This window comes from Haliotis rufescens, unplaced genomic scaffold (genome assembly GCF_023055435.1).
Source record: "Haliotis rufescens isolate VD_foot unplaced genomic scaffold, xgHalRufe1.0.p SCAF_42, whole genome shotgun sequence".
In the NCBI taxonomy this organism is placed as follows: Eukaryota; Metazoa; Mollusca; class Gastropoda; order Lepetellida; family Haliotidae; genus Haliotis; species Haliotis rufescens.
Genome location: NW_025964135.1, coordinates 1,446,611 through 1,464,713, shown reverse-complemented (window position 1 = coordinate 1,464,713; position 18,103 = coordinate 1,446,611). Strand labels below are relative to the sequence as shown.

Below are 18,103 nucleotides of genomic sequence, written 5' to 3'. Positions count from 1 at the left end.
CATCGTCAATACTACACAGCTTTGTATACACTTTGTCCCTTCATCACTCATGAATACATCGTCAATACTACACAGCTTTGTATACACCACATCCCTTCATCATCCGTGAATACATCGTCAATACTACACAGCTTTGTATACACTACATCCCTTCATCATCCGTGAATACATCGTCAATACTACACAGCTTTGTATACACCACATCCCTTCATCATCCGTGAATACATCGTCAATACTACACAGCTTTGTATACACTACATCCCTTCATCATACGTGAATACATCGTTAATACTACACAGGTTTGTATACACCACATCCCTTCATCATCCGTGAATACATCGTCAATACTACACAGCTTTGTATACACTTTGTCCCTTCATCATCCGTGAATACATCGTCAATACTACACAGGTTTGTATACACTACATCCCTTCATCATCCGTGAATACATCGTCAATACTACACAGCTTTGTATACACTTTGTCCCTTCATCATCCGTGAATACATCGTCAATACTACACAGGTTTGTATACACTTTGTCCCTTCAGCATCCGTGAATACATCGTCAATACTACACAGATTTGTATACACTACATCCCTTCATCATCCGTGAATACATCGTCAATACTACACAGCTTTGTATACACTTTGTCCCTTCATCATCCGTGAATACATCGTCAATACTACACAGGTTTGTATACACTTTGTCCCTTCAGCATCCGTGAATACATCGTCAATACTACACAGATTTGTATACACTACATCCCTTCATCATCCGTGAATACATCGTCAATACTACACAGCTTTGTATACACTTTGTCCCTTCATCATCCGTGAATACATCGTCAATACTACACAGGTTTGTATACACTTTGTCCCTTCAGCATCCGTGAATACATCGTCAATACTACACAGATTTGTATACACTACATCCCTTCATCATCCGTGAATACATCGTCAATATTACACAGGTTTGTATACACTTTGTCCCTTCAGCATCCGTGAATACATCGTCAATATAACACAGGTTTGTATACACTACGTCCCTTTATCATACGTGAATACATCGTCAATATAACACAGGTTTGTATACACTACGTCCCTTTATCATACGTGACTCCGTGGTCTAGTGGTAGAAGGTCCGGGGTTCTATCCACGGCCGGGGGGCGGTCGGGTAGCCTAGTGGTTAAAGCGTTCGCTCGTCACGCCGAAGGCCCGGGTTCGATTCCCGACATGGGTACAATGTGTGAAGCCCATTTCTGGTGTCCCCCGCCGTGATATTGCTGGAATATTGCTAAAAGCGGCGCAAAACCATACTCACTATCCACGGCCGCGTCATACCAAAAGACGTTAAAAGATGGCACTTGTTGTTACCCTGTCTGGCGCTCGGCATTAAGGGGCTAAAACAAGGACTGGTTGGCTCAGAGTCAGTGTACTGTGTCTGAGTGGAGTATTCATGTTAAACTGCGGCATGGTATCTCAGTGAGCTAGCATTATAAATCGGCATCACTCCGGACTAGTACAAGCAGCCACACAAACACACACACGTACATGCACGTCGCTATATTAGTGCAATAATCTTGGACGCGACGTTAAACCCCATTTCACCTCACCTCACCTCACCTCACCTCACCTCACCTCACCTCATCATACGTGAATACATCGTCAATACTACACAGGTCCATATATACTACGTCCCTTCATACGTGAATACATCGTCAAAACTTCACAGCTTTGTATACACTACGTCCCTTCATCATCCGTGAATACATCGTCAATACTTCACGAGCATGTATGCACTATGTTCGTCCATCATCCGTGAAAACATCGTCAATACTACACAGGTTTCTTTACACTACCTTTCTTCATCATCCGTGAATACATCGTCAATGCTACACAGGTCCGTATACACCACGCCCCTTCATTCCCCGTGACTACATCGTCAATACTTCACAGGTTTGTATACACCACGCCCTTTCATTCCCCGTAAATACATCGTCAATACTTCACAGGTTTGTATACACTACGCCCCTTCATTCCCCGTGAATACATCGTCAATACTTCACAGGTTTTTATACACTATGTTCTTGGAAGTGTGCTTTACTTCTACGGAAGCCTTTTAGGGCCATTTGTTACTTTCTTATTTTCTTGAAATATCAAGATGCTACTGTAATTTGACATTTCTAGATACATACTAGGCTAAAATTATAAGTTCATTATCTTGAAATTTCAAGACAATAACTTGAAATTTTAAGATTATAACTTGAACTTATTATTTTTAAATTTCAACTCATTGTGTTTAGGGCCGAGCATGTTTATCCCCACCGGTAACTTGTTCAGAGAGGGGGCACAGTGTCCTTGTTGAAGGAGTCTCTGTTAAAATAGTACCTATGTCACCGTCAAATCAATCTCACAGTGGTGTCACATATCCAATAACTTAACCAAGCCATATCACATTCTCAAGTAGAGTGGCAGGAATTCCCATTGTATAACATGACAGGTTAGCCTGACCTTGGATATACTCAATCCTGGTAGGTCATATCACTGAAGTATAGGGACCCGTTAAGATCCGGGTTAGAATAGGCCTTTCGCAACCCATATTTGCCATAAAAGAGGGCTGTGTTTGTCGTTGACGCTTGTCAGACATAGTATACTGACTCCGGGCCGACCAGTCCTTGTTTTAGCCCCTTAAAGCCGAACGCCAGACAGGTTAACAACAAGTACCATCTTTGAACGTCTTTTAGTATAACGCGGCCGGGGATCGAACCCCGGACCTTCCGGTCTCCAGGCGAACGCTCTACCACTAGACCACAGAGGCGGTCCGTAGTGATTTGCTTTAACTTGTTGAAGTAGTATGGAACTATTTAACCTTTATTTTTGTTTAACGTCGCACTCAGCAATATACCAGCTATATGACGTCAGTCTGTAAATAATCGAGTCTGGTCCAGACAATCCAGTGATTGAATTCATGGTCATCGATCAACGCAATTGGGATACGATGACATGCATCAGCGAGCCTGACCACCCGATCCTGTTCGACAAGCAAAGTCGCGTTTTATGGCAAGCATGGTTGCTGAAGACAATTGTAACCCGGATCTTCCCGGGTTTTCCCAAACTGTAAATAATAACATCTGGATCAGAAAAACCAGCAAGAGTACACATGAGCACCACATCCTCAAATTCAGTGATTGACATCATGAGCATTGACCAACGTAATTGCGATGAGATGACATGCATCATCCTGACCATCGAGTCCCATTGGTTGCCTGTTACAAGCATTCTACCCGGATCTTCACGCACACGCACACGCACACGCACACACACGCACGCACACACACACAAACACACATACCTCAGACGCACACACACACCACACACACACACCTCACAAACACACACATACTTCACACACACACACACCTCACACATACACACACACGCACCTCATACACACCACGCACACCTCACACGCACACACCACACATACTTCACACACACGCTTCACCTCACACACAAACACACACACACCTCACAAACACACACACCTCTCGCACACACCTCACAAACACACACCTCATACACACACATACTTCACACACACACACACACACACACCTCACACATACACACACACGCACCTCATACACACCACGCACGCACACACCACACATACTTCGCACACACGCTTCACCTCACACACAAACACACACACACACACACAGCTCATACACACCACGCACACCTCACACGCGCACACCACACATACTTCACACACACGCTTCACCTCACACACAAACACACACACACACGCACCTCATACACACACCTCACAGATATCCTTTCAAATTTTAAGCTTTAAATGCAGCTTTCCTGCAATTACTGGCTGTGACCAGACAACCCCCTGTGCGGGGACATTTCCATCAGCAGCACATGGACTACACGACCACCAACTTCCCAGTCATGCCAGGAGCTTCTGTAGTTGGAAGTCTGCGAGGGGGTGCCGAGCAAGGAGTAACTGGTGTGGCGCATTTAATCAGTACACCACTTAATTGTCTCTACCTAACCAAACAATTAGCCATTTGGAGCATATTTCAAAAAATAAATAATTTGTTCCTTAAATATTTTGTTGTTGTCATTGTATTCGCCATATTTGTGTATTGTGTATTATGAGTTAATTGGCCTCAATGACGTATGGCTTAAAGATATGCCGAAGAAGAAAGAAAGGCATTTTAAATTCACTAAATCAAGACAAATAGTCGATTATAATAAAGTTATTTTCTTTACATATGTAATGTTGGGTAAATACATTCCAAAATGTTCATTTATCATTTTTAGTTTATGCTTTTGGTCATACGAGATGTACTTAAATGTCATTTCTCCATGGCGGCCATATTGGATTTTTTGGGGAGGCACCATATCTGAATTGTTTTGGAATGTCATTACCTACAACTGTGCCAAGTTTCATACTTTTATCACAAAATGCACAACAACTCACTCACTCACTCACTCAAGATGTCATATTTGATAAATAGTTTATAAATAACATACATGGTGATAAAACAATCGGTCTTGTTCTTCATAGCAAATGGAAACAGCATGAGCATTTCTCAGTAACCACCACATTTAACACTTCATTTAACGCCTCCGTGGTCTAGTGGTAGAGAGTCCGCCCGGAGAGTGGAAGGTCCGGGGTTCGATCCCCTGCCGCGTCATACCAAAAGACGTTAAAAGATGGTACTTGTTGTTACCCTGTCTGGCGCTCGGCATTAAGGGGCTAAAACAAGGACTGGTTGACTCGGAGTCAGTATACTGTGTCTGAGTGGGGTATTCATGTTATAATAGTGAGTGAGTGAGTTAATGTTTTACGTCACATCGGCAATATTTCAGCCATATTGTGACTCATGTTATAAAAACAGCGGCAAGGTATCTCAGTGTGCTAGCACTATAAATCGGCATTAGTCCGGACTAGTACAAGCAGCCACACACACACATACACGTGCATGCACGTCGCTATATAAGTGCAATAATCTTGGACGCGACGTTAAACCCAGTCTCACCTCACCTCAGATACTTGCAATATTGTAAGTGTTAAATCATATTTCAATGCAACTGACACGTGTTTGAAGGAAATGCTTGTCATCACAACAGTTTCAACCTCCATATACCTATTGTGACAAACAGCGGTCTGATAATTCAGTCGGATATTTGGAGGAAACTAGCGTTGTTGATTTGCATTGAATTTGTTGAGAACCTTATCATTACCGTATCAGCGCGTCATGCCTTAGTCACCACATGCTACAATCATGTATATTCAGTAACACCTCTGGGCCGGTGGGTTAGCCTGGTGGTTCAAGCGTTCGCTCGTCACGCCGAAGACCCGGGCTCGATTCCCTAAATGGGTACAATATGTGAAGACCATTTCTGGTGTCCCCTGCCGTGATATTGCTGAAATATTGCTAAAAGCGGCGTAAAACCATACTCACTCACTTTGCCCTGTTCAGGTGGTACCCTGGATGCATGACCAATTCAGAAATGTAAAATATTATTTAAAAAAAAACATGCTGATATTGATTGCAAATTAAAGTCTTTACGGTTTAAACGTAAGCCAGCAAATATTATCACTTAATCAGGAAGTGATATGGTAACAGGAATGAACTGATAATCACTGAACTCACTCACCCTTGCCATGCGACGGCAACCGACACTCCCTGAGGTAGTGTTTTTGTTCAGTGCAGTATTGCGTTATACCTCTACGCTTCACAGTCAAACTGTGACAGATTGTTGCGACACCCGTTCACGAGTGTCACTCACAAAGGCGTACAAGGAAGCCCACACGGAACATACTATCCTGACTAACACAATGTAGTTGTTGTGTCGGGTCGTGGGTCACATATGTACGGGTATTTCCTGATCGGCCATAGCATACTGTTCACAAGGAGCTACCTACCAACAGAGTTCTGTCTAAAGGTAATGGATAGTGAGTTTATTGAACTAATCCAAATGTGATCTGTAGATTTGAGTTACCTGTGCAGTGAGGACGTTCTCATGCAAGACTGCCGTGAGAACATTTGAAATATTTTTCTAGTTCATAATATCAGGAAACAAATTCTCATGATCTTTTATCTTGATTATCAATTATTTGTATAATTAATAAAACATCTGTGTTTCTTACAACATGATTATTGATATTGGGATTGGTAGGTATATTTTAAATCAGTGTTGTATTTCATTATGGCATTTCAGTTGAAATTCGGATAAATAATAGCTTGGAGGAAAGTAATTTCATGTAAGTTTATGTAAAGGATCGGTGACATCGGATGATCTGTTCATGTATTGTCTAGGAACTTGTAACACGTGTATTCCTCACAGCACTGCACTATCCCCCTAGCAGTGTTGTCTAGGAACTTGTAACACGTGTATTCCTCACGGCACTGCACTATCCCCCTAGCAGTGTTGTCTAGGAACTTGTAACACATGCATTCCTCACAGCACTGCACTATCCCCCTAGCAGTGTTAACTAGGAACTTGTAACACGTGTATTCCTCACAGAACTGCACTATGCCCCTAGCAGTGTTATCTAGGAACTTGTAACACATGTATTCCTCACAGCACTGCACTATGCCCCTAGCAGTGTTATCTAGGAACTTGTAACACGTGTATTCCTCACAGCACTGAACTATCCCCCTAGCAGTGTTGTCTAGGAACTTGTAACACGTGTATTCCTCACAGAACTGCACTATCCCCCTAGCAGTGTTATCTAGGAACTTGTAACACATGTATTCCTCACAGCACTGCACTATCCCCCAAGCAGTGTTATCTAGGAACTTGTAACACATGTATTCCTCACAGCACTGCACTATCCCCCTAGCAGTGTTATCTAGGAACTTGTAACACGTGTATTCCTCACAGCACTGCACTATCCCCCTAGCAGTGTTATCTAGGAACTTGTAACACGTGTATTCCTCACAGCACTGCACTATCCCCCTAGCAGTGTTATCTAGGAACTTGTAACACATGTATTCCTCACAGCACTGCACTATGCCCCTAGCAGTGTTATCTAGGAACTTGTAACACGTGTATTCCTCACAGCACTGCACTATCCCCCTAGCAGTGTTATCTAGGAACTTGTAACACGTGTATCCTCACAGCACTGCACTATCCCCCTAGCAGTGTTATCTAGGAACTTGTAACACGTGTATTCCTCACGGCACTGCACTATCCCCCAAGCAGTGTTGTCTAGGAACTTGTAACACGTGTATTCCTCACAGCACTGCACTATGCCCCTAGCAGTGTTGTCTAGGAACTTGTAACACGTGTATTCCTCACAGCACTGCACTATGCCCCTAGCAGTGTTATCTAGGAACTTGTAACACGTGTATTCCTCACAGCACTGCACTATGCCCCTAGCAGTGTTATCTAGGAACTTGTAACACGTGTATTCCTCACAGCACTGCACTATCCCCCAAGCAGTGTTGTCTAGGAACTTGTAACACGTGTATTCCTCACAGCACTGCACTATCCCCCTAGCAGTGTTGTCTAGGAACTTGTAACACATGTATTCCTCACAGCACTGCACTATCCCCCTAGCAGTGTTATCTAGGAACTTGTAACACTTGCATTCCTCACAGCACTGCACTATGCCCCTAGCAGTGTTATCTAGGAACTTGTAACACGTGTATTCCTCACAGCACTGCACTATCCCCCCTAGCAGTGTTATCTAGGAACTTGTAACACATGTATTCCTCACAGCACTGCACTATCCCCCCTAGCAGTGTTATCTAGGAACTTGTAACACGTGTATTCCTCACAGCACTGCACTATCCCCCCTAGCAGTGTTATCTAGGAACTTGTAACACGTGTATTCCTCACAGCACTGCACTATCCCCCTTGCAGTTTTGTGTCGGTAACGAAGTAGGGTAAAGAGCGGCTTTGAAGTTCAGAATATTGTATTTTCAAATGTTTTCTTGACGTAAGTGAATTCGTCTTATGTTAACATTGAGTATCTCCAACATGGATGTATTAAATGATTTCTGCCATGCTTGTCGACTAGCTGCGTCCGCTCCTAGTTGCCTCCCCCAAGCTGTAATACACTGTTCACTCTCGTCTAACACATAGTCTAGGAAATCTTTATCACTAATTTCTCTCTTGTAAGTATTTTTGTATCAGATTGTGATGTATAGATAGCTAGACGTCATATTGTTTTCAATACGTATGGTTGTGGTAATAATGACTTTGATCATTAAATGCAAATATTCCCCTGTCAAGTTGCACGACCAGTTCCTGGACACCAGTTAACGACATGCCTCGCTGACTGGGAAGTTATACGTCAAATGTTGTCGTCATTACCTCACCACAGCAGTGACCCAGCTCGTCTGGGGGTCCAGGCGGTGCACCCCATTTACGTGTATATGTTCATGCGTAATTTTTAGTTTCTGTTTTATTTCTGCTCAAACAGACATTGTGCAGTACCATTACTACCTATCGTAAAAGCAATTTTGTCACAAATAATATGCATAATCTATCATGTTGAGAGTTACGTGTACGTTCCTGTTCTCCAATATGTCTCCCTGCCTGGGTGCACCCTCCTTGCTAGCCCCTGTGGGGAGACACTCTGCCCCTTCGTAACCAACAGGTGTGTTGCTCGGCAGTCTCTATATGGGTGACACTCGTACATCTAACACTATAACAAGTTATACGTAATCTATTTTAATAATGGCTTCATAACGGTATAGTTGTGTTGTTGTTGTTTGTTGTTTAACGCCGCACTCAGCAATATTCCAGCTATATGACGGCGGTCTGTAAATAATCGAGTCTGGACCAGACAATCCAGTGAATAATATCATGAGCATCGATCCACGCGATTGGGATCGATGACATGCAACAACCAAGTCAGCGAGCCTGACCACCCGATCCCGTTAGTCACCTTTAACGACTAACATAGTCGCCTTTTTACGGCAAACATGGGTTGCTAAAGACCTATTCTACCCCGGAATCTTCACGGGTCTCATAACGGTATAGTAAATGGATGTTGTACCATGAATTATTTGGTGTTCATTTCCCTGGTTCTCGAGTCAATTAAATGGTATAATTATTAAGTACCTGATTTGATCATATTTAACATCCTTGCAAACATGGTATAAAAGTGAGTGGGAATGAGTGTGTTTGTCAACGTCTTTGTAAAATTCTAGTCCTAATTACCGTATTTATTTTAAAAAATATATCTTACAAGCATGACCATTATCATTGCTGGTCACAGAACCCATGGAACTTACTGGAGGAAACTGCTTCTGTTTTACACATCCTTTGTATCTCTGACTTTGCCCTGTTCGGGAGGTCGGGTAGCCTAGTGGTTAAAGCGTTCGCTCGTCACGCCGAAGACCCGGGTTCGCTTCCCGACATGTGTACAATGTGTGAAGCCCATTTCTGGTGTCCCCCGCCGTGATATTGCTGGAAGATTGCTAAAAGCGGCGTAAAACCATACTCACTCGCTCACTCACTCACTTTGCCCTATTCAGGTGGTACCCTGGATGCATGACCAATTCTGTGACCAGAACTCAGAAATGGAAAATATTTGTAAAAAAAACCCATGCTGATATTTTATTACAAATTAAAGTCTTTACGGCTTTAAGGTAAGCCAGCAAACATTATCACATAATCAGGAAGTGATATGGTAACAGGAATGAACTGATAATCACTGTACAGGTTATGTTAGAAACTGTACGAGACTGTCGACGTGGCTATTTTATGGAGCTTTTAGCAATATTCCAGCAATATCGCGATGGGGGACACCAGAAATGAGCTTCACACATTGTACCCATATGGGGAATCGAACCCGGGTCTTTGGCGTGATGAGCGAACACTAGATTACTAAACCGCCCCTGCGGGATGTCAGCGTGTCTGTCTTCTCCTTTCTTGCACTCTAAATGTTGACGGTTCTTGTGGGCGACACAATATAGATCTGATTTGTCATCGGTTAAAGTGAGTATCAATACAATATAGATCTGATTTGTCATCGGTTAAAGTGAGTACCAATACAATATAGATCTGATTTGTCATCGGTTAAAGTGAGTATCAATACAATATAGATCTGATTTGTCATCGGTTAAAGTGAGTATCAATACAATATAGATCTGATTTGTCATCGGTTAAAGTGAGTATCAATACAATATAGATCTGATTTGTCATTGGTTAAAGTGAGTATCAATACAATATAGATCTGATTTGTCATTGGTTAAAGTGAGTATCAATACAATATAGATCTGATTTGTCATCGGTTAAAGTGAGTACCAATACAATATAGATCTGATTTGTCATCGGTTAAAGTGAGTACCAATACAATATAGATCTGATTTGTCATCGGTTAAAGTGAGTATCAATACAATATAGATCTGATTTGTCATTGGTTAAAGTGAGTATCAATACAATATAGATCTGATTTGTCATCGGTTAAAGTGAGTATCAATACAATATATAGAACTGATTTGTCATCGGTTAAAGTGAGTATCAATACAATATAGAACTGATTTGTCATCGGTTAAAGTGAGTATCAATACAATATAGATCTGATTTGTCATTGGTTAAAGTGAGTATCAATACAATATAGATCTGATTTGTCATTGGTTAAAGTGAGTATCAATACAATAAAGATCTGATTTGTCATTGGTTAAAGTGAGTATCAATACAATATACATCTGATTTGTCATTGGTTAAAGTGAGTACCAATACAATATACATCTGATTTGTCATTGGTTAAAGTGAGTATCAATACAATATACATCTGATTTGTCATTGGTTAAAGTGAGTATCAATACACAGTTCGGTGGGATTATTAAACAGTACTGAAGATATAAGACGCTTAATTACAGCGGACATGGGTCAAGTCTAGACAATGAAATGTTAATTGGACAGTTTCCAGTTTAATCAAGTTTCGTTTTTAGTTAGAATCAACTTTCAAGAATACTTAATAATATCATAGTGCATTTAGTGATTGTGTTGTTTGTTCGTTGAACGCCGCACTCAGCAATATGCCAGCTATGTGACGGCGGTCTGTAAATAATTGAGTCTGGGCCAGACAATCCAGTGACTGACATCAATCTTCAGAAGGGAGGGACCAATGGTGCAGGCATCTCTCCACCAGTCCATCAGAACCCCAGCCGCTACCTAATTTTATATACAGTAAACTACGGTTATAACGAACACGGTTATAACGAACTGACGGATATAACGAACTTACTTTTTTGTTCCCGACTATTTGCTGTAGTTATGCTGTATATATGCTTATAACGAACTAAAATTAGTAGTCCCTTTGAGTTCGTTATAACCGTACTTTACTGTATCCTAAATTTAATTGGTTCCTGTTGGAAATATCTACACATGACACTGATCTAATGTTGACGAATATCTCCAAATGGTTGGGTTCTGTATTTCAATATAAGGATGTCATTATGTAAAGACAAATAAAAGTGTTTCATATGAAAAATACTTCATATTTATAGTAAAACCCTGCTTTATCTGCAAATTGTGTTTCAGTGAAACAGATGTTTTCGAAAGTGACACATATTTAACAATCCGACATGCGACCAAACTCCTGGGAAGAATGGGGGTGCAACTTGACACCCCCCATGCTGCCAGTGGACTGTCTCCTGCCGACAGGCATCACTGTGCTGATGACTTGCAAGAGGGACGCAACCCTTGAGAAACTGAAAACAGATCTGTGGATAGCATCCAAGAACTATCCCCTCCATCGGCTCCTCCTCTGTCCGGAGTCGTACATTTTTGTGGGAATAACCCAGGATGCTGAGAGAGAGGAGTTTTATGATGAAACTCGGAGACTTTGTGACTTGCGGTTGTTTCAAGCCACCCTCAAAGTCATGGAACGGGTTGGAAATGGTGAAGAAAAGATGTTGAATTATGAAATAGGTATGTTAAGCCATTATAACAGAAAATTGAAATTTCAACTTAGTATCTTGAAATTTCAACTTATGTATCTTGAAATTTCAACTAAGTATCTTGAAATTTCAATAAAAATTTGAAAAAAACAAACGGGCCGAAAAGGCTTCCGTAGACTGTCGCCCATCCGTCATCCGGTTGTCTTTCCAACGTCAGACTTCTACACACCAACCATGTCCGATATGAAGGATTGCTAGCAATACAATCGGATTCAGATTTGTTTTGGGAAGTAGAACAGAAGTGTTTTTTTAAGAATGGCTCCAACTTTTAACTTTAAAATATACTTTAAAAACGGTCTTGTCAGAAGACCAATATGCATTGAGAGTGACTTTATAAATGGCAGCCATTTTGAATATGGAGAAAATGCAGAATAGCATGTTTTTCTCTTAGCTGTCATTATGAAATATGTTTTGTTGTACTGAACATGTTGAAACCTCCTCCTCTATTTATGTACACGTGTCGTTGTTACCAATATTCCAGAAAAACTCAGGTGAGCTTCAGGGACTCTTGTTATATAATTCTAGGCATGGTGATCGGTAAACCAGTGAATGAATTCAATGAGATGAAAGATCTAGAAGTGATGACATTTCGACGGAAAATTCTGGGAGTGTGCAAGGAGACGATCGACAAGCGAGAGAAGGACACAGGGCTCAGCCGGGTGCTGTATGCGTATCCCCCAGACATTGAAGCAAGCCCAGTCCTGCCTCCACATCTGACTGAAAAACTCCAGAAGTCTGGTAACTGTCGCAACTCATACGCCAATAACCAGAATGTCACGTCTCAATTCCATTAGGATAAATACCTGGAGCAATTCGCCACAAATTTTAAATGGCACGACACTAAATACAGTCACCCAATCAAATAACACGACACTAAATACAGTCATCCAATCAAATGACACGACACTAAATACAGTCATCCAATCAAATGACACGACCCTAAATACAGTCATCCAATCAAATTACACGATACTAAATACAGTCACCCAATCAAATAACACGACACTAAATACAGTCATCCAATCAAATGACACGACACTAAATACAGTCATCCAATCAAATGACACGACCCTAAATACAGTCATCCAATCAAATTACACGATACTAAATACAGTCATGCAATCAAATTACACGACACTAAATACAGTCATCCAATCAAATTGCATGACACTAAATACAGTCATCCAATCAAATGACATGACACTAAATACAGTCATCCAATCAAATTACACGACACTAAATACAGTCATCCAATCAAATTACACGACACTAAATACAGTCATCCAATCAAATTACATGACACTGGTTTCAGGAACTATGTGGAAGGGAAAATATCGATATTACAAGTACTCGCTTTGGGTTGTTCTATACCATCCCAAATACAACTGGTAGCAGAAGGACTTACCTCCCACTGTCATAATACTCACGTAAACATTTGTCCCAGGTAGAAACGCATTCTGATCCATCGTACATCCTTTGTGTGTAACATTTCAAGTGCTTGCTCAAACGAGACCGGTAGTTTGAAAGTAGATATATGCCGAACTCTCGTTTTGAGGAGTAATTTTGATTGGTTGTTGAGTTGAAGCTTACCAGCGAAAGAAAGTCTGTGCTAGGTTATTGATACGGACAGGGAGATCGTGACGTCACTTCTGTAATGAAGCTTTGGTGCCTTCTGTCGCCAGGTACATGTCTCATGTAAATCCTGCACTAAGAGCATAGGAAGTTTTCATATGATGGGATGGAGATTGTTCTTTTCTTTAAACTCATTTTATGTAGGGATAGTCGAGGGCATGATCTGATTGGATGGTTTACCAGATGTCCTAGGACTACTCCTCACTCAGCATCTGATGACCCGGGACTTTTCCTCACTCTGTACCGATGTCCCAGGACTCCTCCTCACTCAGAATCAGCTGTCCTGGGACTTCTCACTCAGTACCAGATGTCCTAGAACGTCTCCTCACTCAATAGCAGATGTACTAGGACTTCTCCTCACTCACTATCAGATCTGATGGGACTCCTCCTCACTCAGTATCAGGGACTTCTCCTCACTCTGTATCAGGTGTCTTGGGACTTCTCCTCACTCAGTTTCAGGTGTCTTGGGACTTTTCCTCACTCAGTTTCAGGTGTCTTGGGACTTCTCCTCACTCAGTATCAGGTGTCTTGGGACTTCTCCTCACTCAGTTTCGGGTGTCTTGGGACTTCTCCTCACTCAGTTTCGGGTGTCTTGGGACTTCTCCTCACTCAGTTTCAGGTGTCTTGGGACTTTCCTCACTCAGGATCAGGTGTCTTGGGACTTCTCCTCACTCAGTTTCAGGTGTCTTGGGACTTTTCCTCACTCAGTTTCAGGTGTCTTAAGACTTTCCTCACTCAGGATCAGGTGTCTTGGGACTTTTCCTCACTCAGGATCAGGTGTCTTGGGACTTTTCCTCACTCAGGATCAGGTGTCTTGGGACTTCTCCTCACTCAGTATCAGGTGTCTTGGGACTTTCCTAACTCAGGATCAGGTGTCTTGGGACTTCTCCTCACTCAGTATCAGGTGTCTTGGGACTTCTCCTCACTCAGTTTCGGGTGTCTTGGGACTTCTCCTCACTCAGTTTCAGGTGTCTTGGGACTTCTCCTCACTCAGTTTCAGGTGTCTTGGGACTTCTCCTCACTCAGTTTCGGGTGTCTTGGGACTTCTCCTCACTCAGTTTCAGGTGTTTTGTGACTTTCCTCACTCAGGATCAGGTGTCTTGGGACTTCTCCTCACTCAGTTTCAGGTGTCTTGGGACTTTCCTCACTCAGGATCAGGTGTCTTGGGACTTTTCCTCACTCAGTTTCAGGTGTCTTGGGACTTTTCCTCACTCAGTTTCAGGTGTCTTGGGACTTTTCCTCACTCAGTTTCAGGTGTCTTGGGACTTTTCCTCACTCAGGATCAGGTGTCTTGGGACTTTTCCTCACTCAGGATCAGGCCAGGTGTCTTGGGACTTTTCCTCACTCAGTTTCAGGTGTCTTGGGACTTTTCCTCACTCAGGATCAGGTGTCTTGGGACTTTTCCTCACTCAGGATCAGGTGTCTTGGGACTTCTCCTCACTCAGGATCAGGTGTCTTGGGACTTTCCTCACTCAGGATCAGGTGTCTTGGGACTTCTCCTCACTCAGGATCAGGTGTCTTGGGACTTTTCCTCACTCAGGATCAGGTGTCTTGGGACTTCTCCTCACTCAGTATCAGGTGTCTTGGGACTTTTCCTCACTCAGTTTCAGATGTCCTGGGACTTCTCTTACTCTGTATCAGGTGTCCTAGGACCCGTTGTCTGCCAGAGCTTTAGGCATAATGGATTAAATATCTGAAACTCAAAAACCAGCCTACAATATCCACAAAGTAAATCAGTAAATGTCTCATTTTTCAGGCGTATGTCACAACTCACATTGCAGAGTTGTGTCCCTTAGATATGCCAGATTGTGGGTTCGAATCCTGACTCACTCTGATTATGTTTCTTGGTTTATCGGCACCATACCTGCACACAGGTTTGGATCAAAGTGCCAAACATCAAAGACCTACATCACTTTGGGTTTTTCAACTTTCAGAAAATTCTCTGATAATCTGTATCTGGGTGGTGAAGAGTGATGGGAATCGAAACAAATACAGCATGAAGGTGTCCCACAATGCATCACCAACAGACGTGATCGCGGAGGCCATCCGTCATCGAAGTCATATCATGAACGTGTCCAAGGAACATTCAGAGAAATATGTCGATGGGTACAGACATACGTACGTTCTCAAAGTGTGTGGGTGCGACCAGTTTCTTCTGGCGGACTGTCCCATCAGCCAGTATAAGGTCAGTAGCCTATTTGATTGGATGATTGTAGTATTGGTATCTTTGACCACATTCTTTAGCTCGCCTGATTGAAAGTTGTCGTCCACTGTCGCTGGCGGCACCAGTGTTGCCTGTAAACATCTCCTCAGAAACAACTTTGACCTTGATTTGACCTTTGCATTTGGACCCGACACCAACAAAACTCTTTTAATTTGAAAAAAAATGAAAAGGTATCTATTTTATTTTAAGATTGTATTTGTGGAGGACTGTAGTCAGCATTATTATGGTATGAGCAATATTCCAACTATACTACTCAAAACAAGTTAAGGAGCACAAATTATTTTATAAATCAACAGTTAATCGGATAGTGTTAACATACTGTTGTTATACCATTGACTTCAGGACATTTTTTCCAAATTACTTGGCTAATGGCGATATATTTGGAGTATTTTACGCAATACGGTTTATCTGGAGTTCTGATTTCACTGTGATGTGTATTCTCGGCAGCCGATCCGTGAGTGCATCGCCAACGAGAAGATCCCGCAGCTGATGCTGTTGCTGAAGGAGAGTGTGTTCGACTCGCTGCACAAGAATGAGTTCTTCCTGCCGTCATATTCCGTACGAGGTACGTCGCCATTCGTGAAATTAGTGTGACTGTGTCTGTGTGCCTGTCTGTCTGTCTGTGTGCGTGTCTGTGTATATGTGTGTGTCTATGTCTCTGTGGGCTTGTGTGTGTGCCTATGTGTGTCGATGTCACTGTCACACGCCACACACAACAATATTTAATTTACATGACAGCAGCCTGGACCAGACAAACAAGTGGTTGATAATATTGGCAATGATCACACTAAGCCTGACCATCCAATGCATGATGTCGCTTCTTATGACCAGCATGGGTTCCTGAGGACCTATAGTTTTAATCAAAATCCAATGGGGGAAATGTATAATACCCTCCTTATGTATGTGCTATTCCATGTATTGAGAGGGGCGGTCGGGTAGCCTAGTGGTTAAAGCGTTCAATCGTCACACCGAAGACCCGGGTTCAATTCCCGACATGGGTACAATGTGTGAAGCCCATTTCTTGTGTCCCCCGCCGTGATATTGCTGGAAAATTGCTAAAAGCGGCGTAAAACCATAGTCACTCACTCACTCACTCACCCATGTATTGAAATTGTGAATGACAGAGAGTTACTTCCCTTGTTTTTGTGTTTTCAGGTATTCAGGCTCTGAATGAGATCAACAACCAGCAGACCGTGTCCCTCTGGGACGTTCAGACCATGATGGGGATAAAGGTGACCTGCGCCACGAATGTCCTCGTCAAGGACCTCGGCAAGGTTGTTGCCTCTTATATACTCTTTGCTCTTTCTTCACCAGTGAACACGTCAACCTTACGTAAACTATGAACCCTTAATGTTGTGCATAAACACAATAATTGTACGAACCTTCACATTACCTGACATGGAGGAAATATGGAGAGCAGACGGCTACAAAATTATGGCACCTTGTGCACATTTTGTCATACCAGACACATGTCTGTTTGTGTGATGAAAGCTGAGTGCCCACTGAGTGAGTGAGTGAGTTGGGTTTAACGCCGCTTTTAACAGTATTCCAGTTATATCGCGGCGTGTCAGCTTAATGTGGGAGGAAAGCCCGAAGTGATGCAGGTCTCAGACGTTTACCACTTCGGTGAAACCCACGAGCACGGGTATGGTGCTGACAAACCTAGAAACATAATCGGGGCGAACCGGGATTCGAACCCACAATCATAGGTTTCTGGCGTGCCCAAGGGACGCAACTCTGCACAGCGAATCGCGGCGCCTTAGACGACTGGGCCACCCGTGCCCCCGAGTGCCCACTGGTCTGCTTAGTCCTTGGCTTCTAGGTCTTTGCTTGATCTGTTGTTTGAAATTAGTGCAACATGCAACAAGCAACACGCATCAATCAATACGCTATGTTTCACAACAGCTAGTATGGCAGCAAACGACATATGTTATCAATTGATTCTTTTTTCAGCACCATTTTCAGGAAACAAATTAGTTTTTACGAAACTTTCATGATCACTACCGCCTGTTGCGTTCTTTCTTCAGATTTACGTGAAGGCGTGCGTGTATCACGGGACGGAGCCTCTTTGTGAGGCCCGGAACACCCAGCAGGTGGACTCGACCAATCCACGCTGGGACCAGTGGCTAGAGTTCCTGCCGATCCCAGATATTCCCCGCAGTGCTCGTCTCTGTCTCTCTATATGCTCCGTCTCCAAGAGGAAGAACAAAAAAGTCAGTTGGCAATCTCACAAAAATCACATATTTCACTTTAATACAACACTTCTCTGTGAAGACAGGAGACACCTCTAATGGAGGTC

The 18,103-nt window shown here is 42.6% G+C and overlaps 1 protein-coding gene across 1 annotated transcript in view; it reads left to right on the top strand.

Moving 5' to 3' along the window:
- Window positions 1-5,717: 5,717 nt before the first annotated feature.
- LOC124116468 (phosphatidylinositol 4,5-bisphosphate 3-kinase catalytic subunit alpha isoform-like) overlaps window positions 5,718-18,103 on the top strand; it is a 37,207-nt gene continuing 24,821 nt past the window's right edge. Inside the window, exons 1-7 of the mRNA XM_046477809.2 lie at window positions 5,718-5,967; window positions 11,530-11,919; window positions 12,474-12,686; window positions 15,515-15,765; window positions 16,252-16,369; window positions 16,960-17,078; window positions 17,832-18,017. Of these exons, the coding sequence (XP_046333765.2) occupies window positions 11,574-11,919; window positions 12,474-12,686; window positions 15,515-15,765; window positions 16,252-16,369; window positions 16,960-17,078; window positions 17,832-18,017 (1,233 nt within the window). The 5' untranslated portion in view covers window positions 5,718-5,967; window positions 11,530-11,573. The remainder of the gene's footprint in view (window positions 5,968-11,529; window positions 11,920-12,473; window positions 12,687-15,514; window positions 15,766-16,251; window positions 16,370-16,959; window positions 17,079-17,831; window positions 18,018-18,103) is intronic.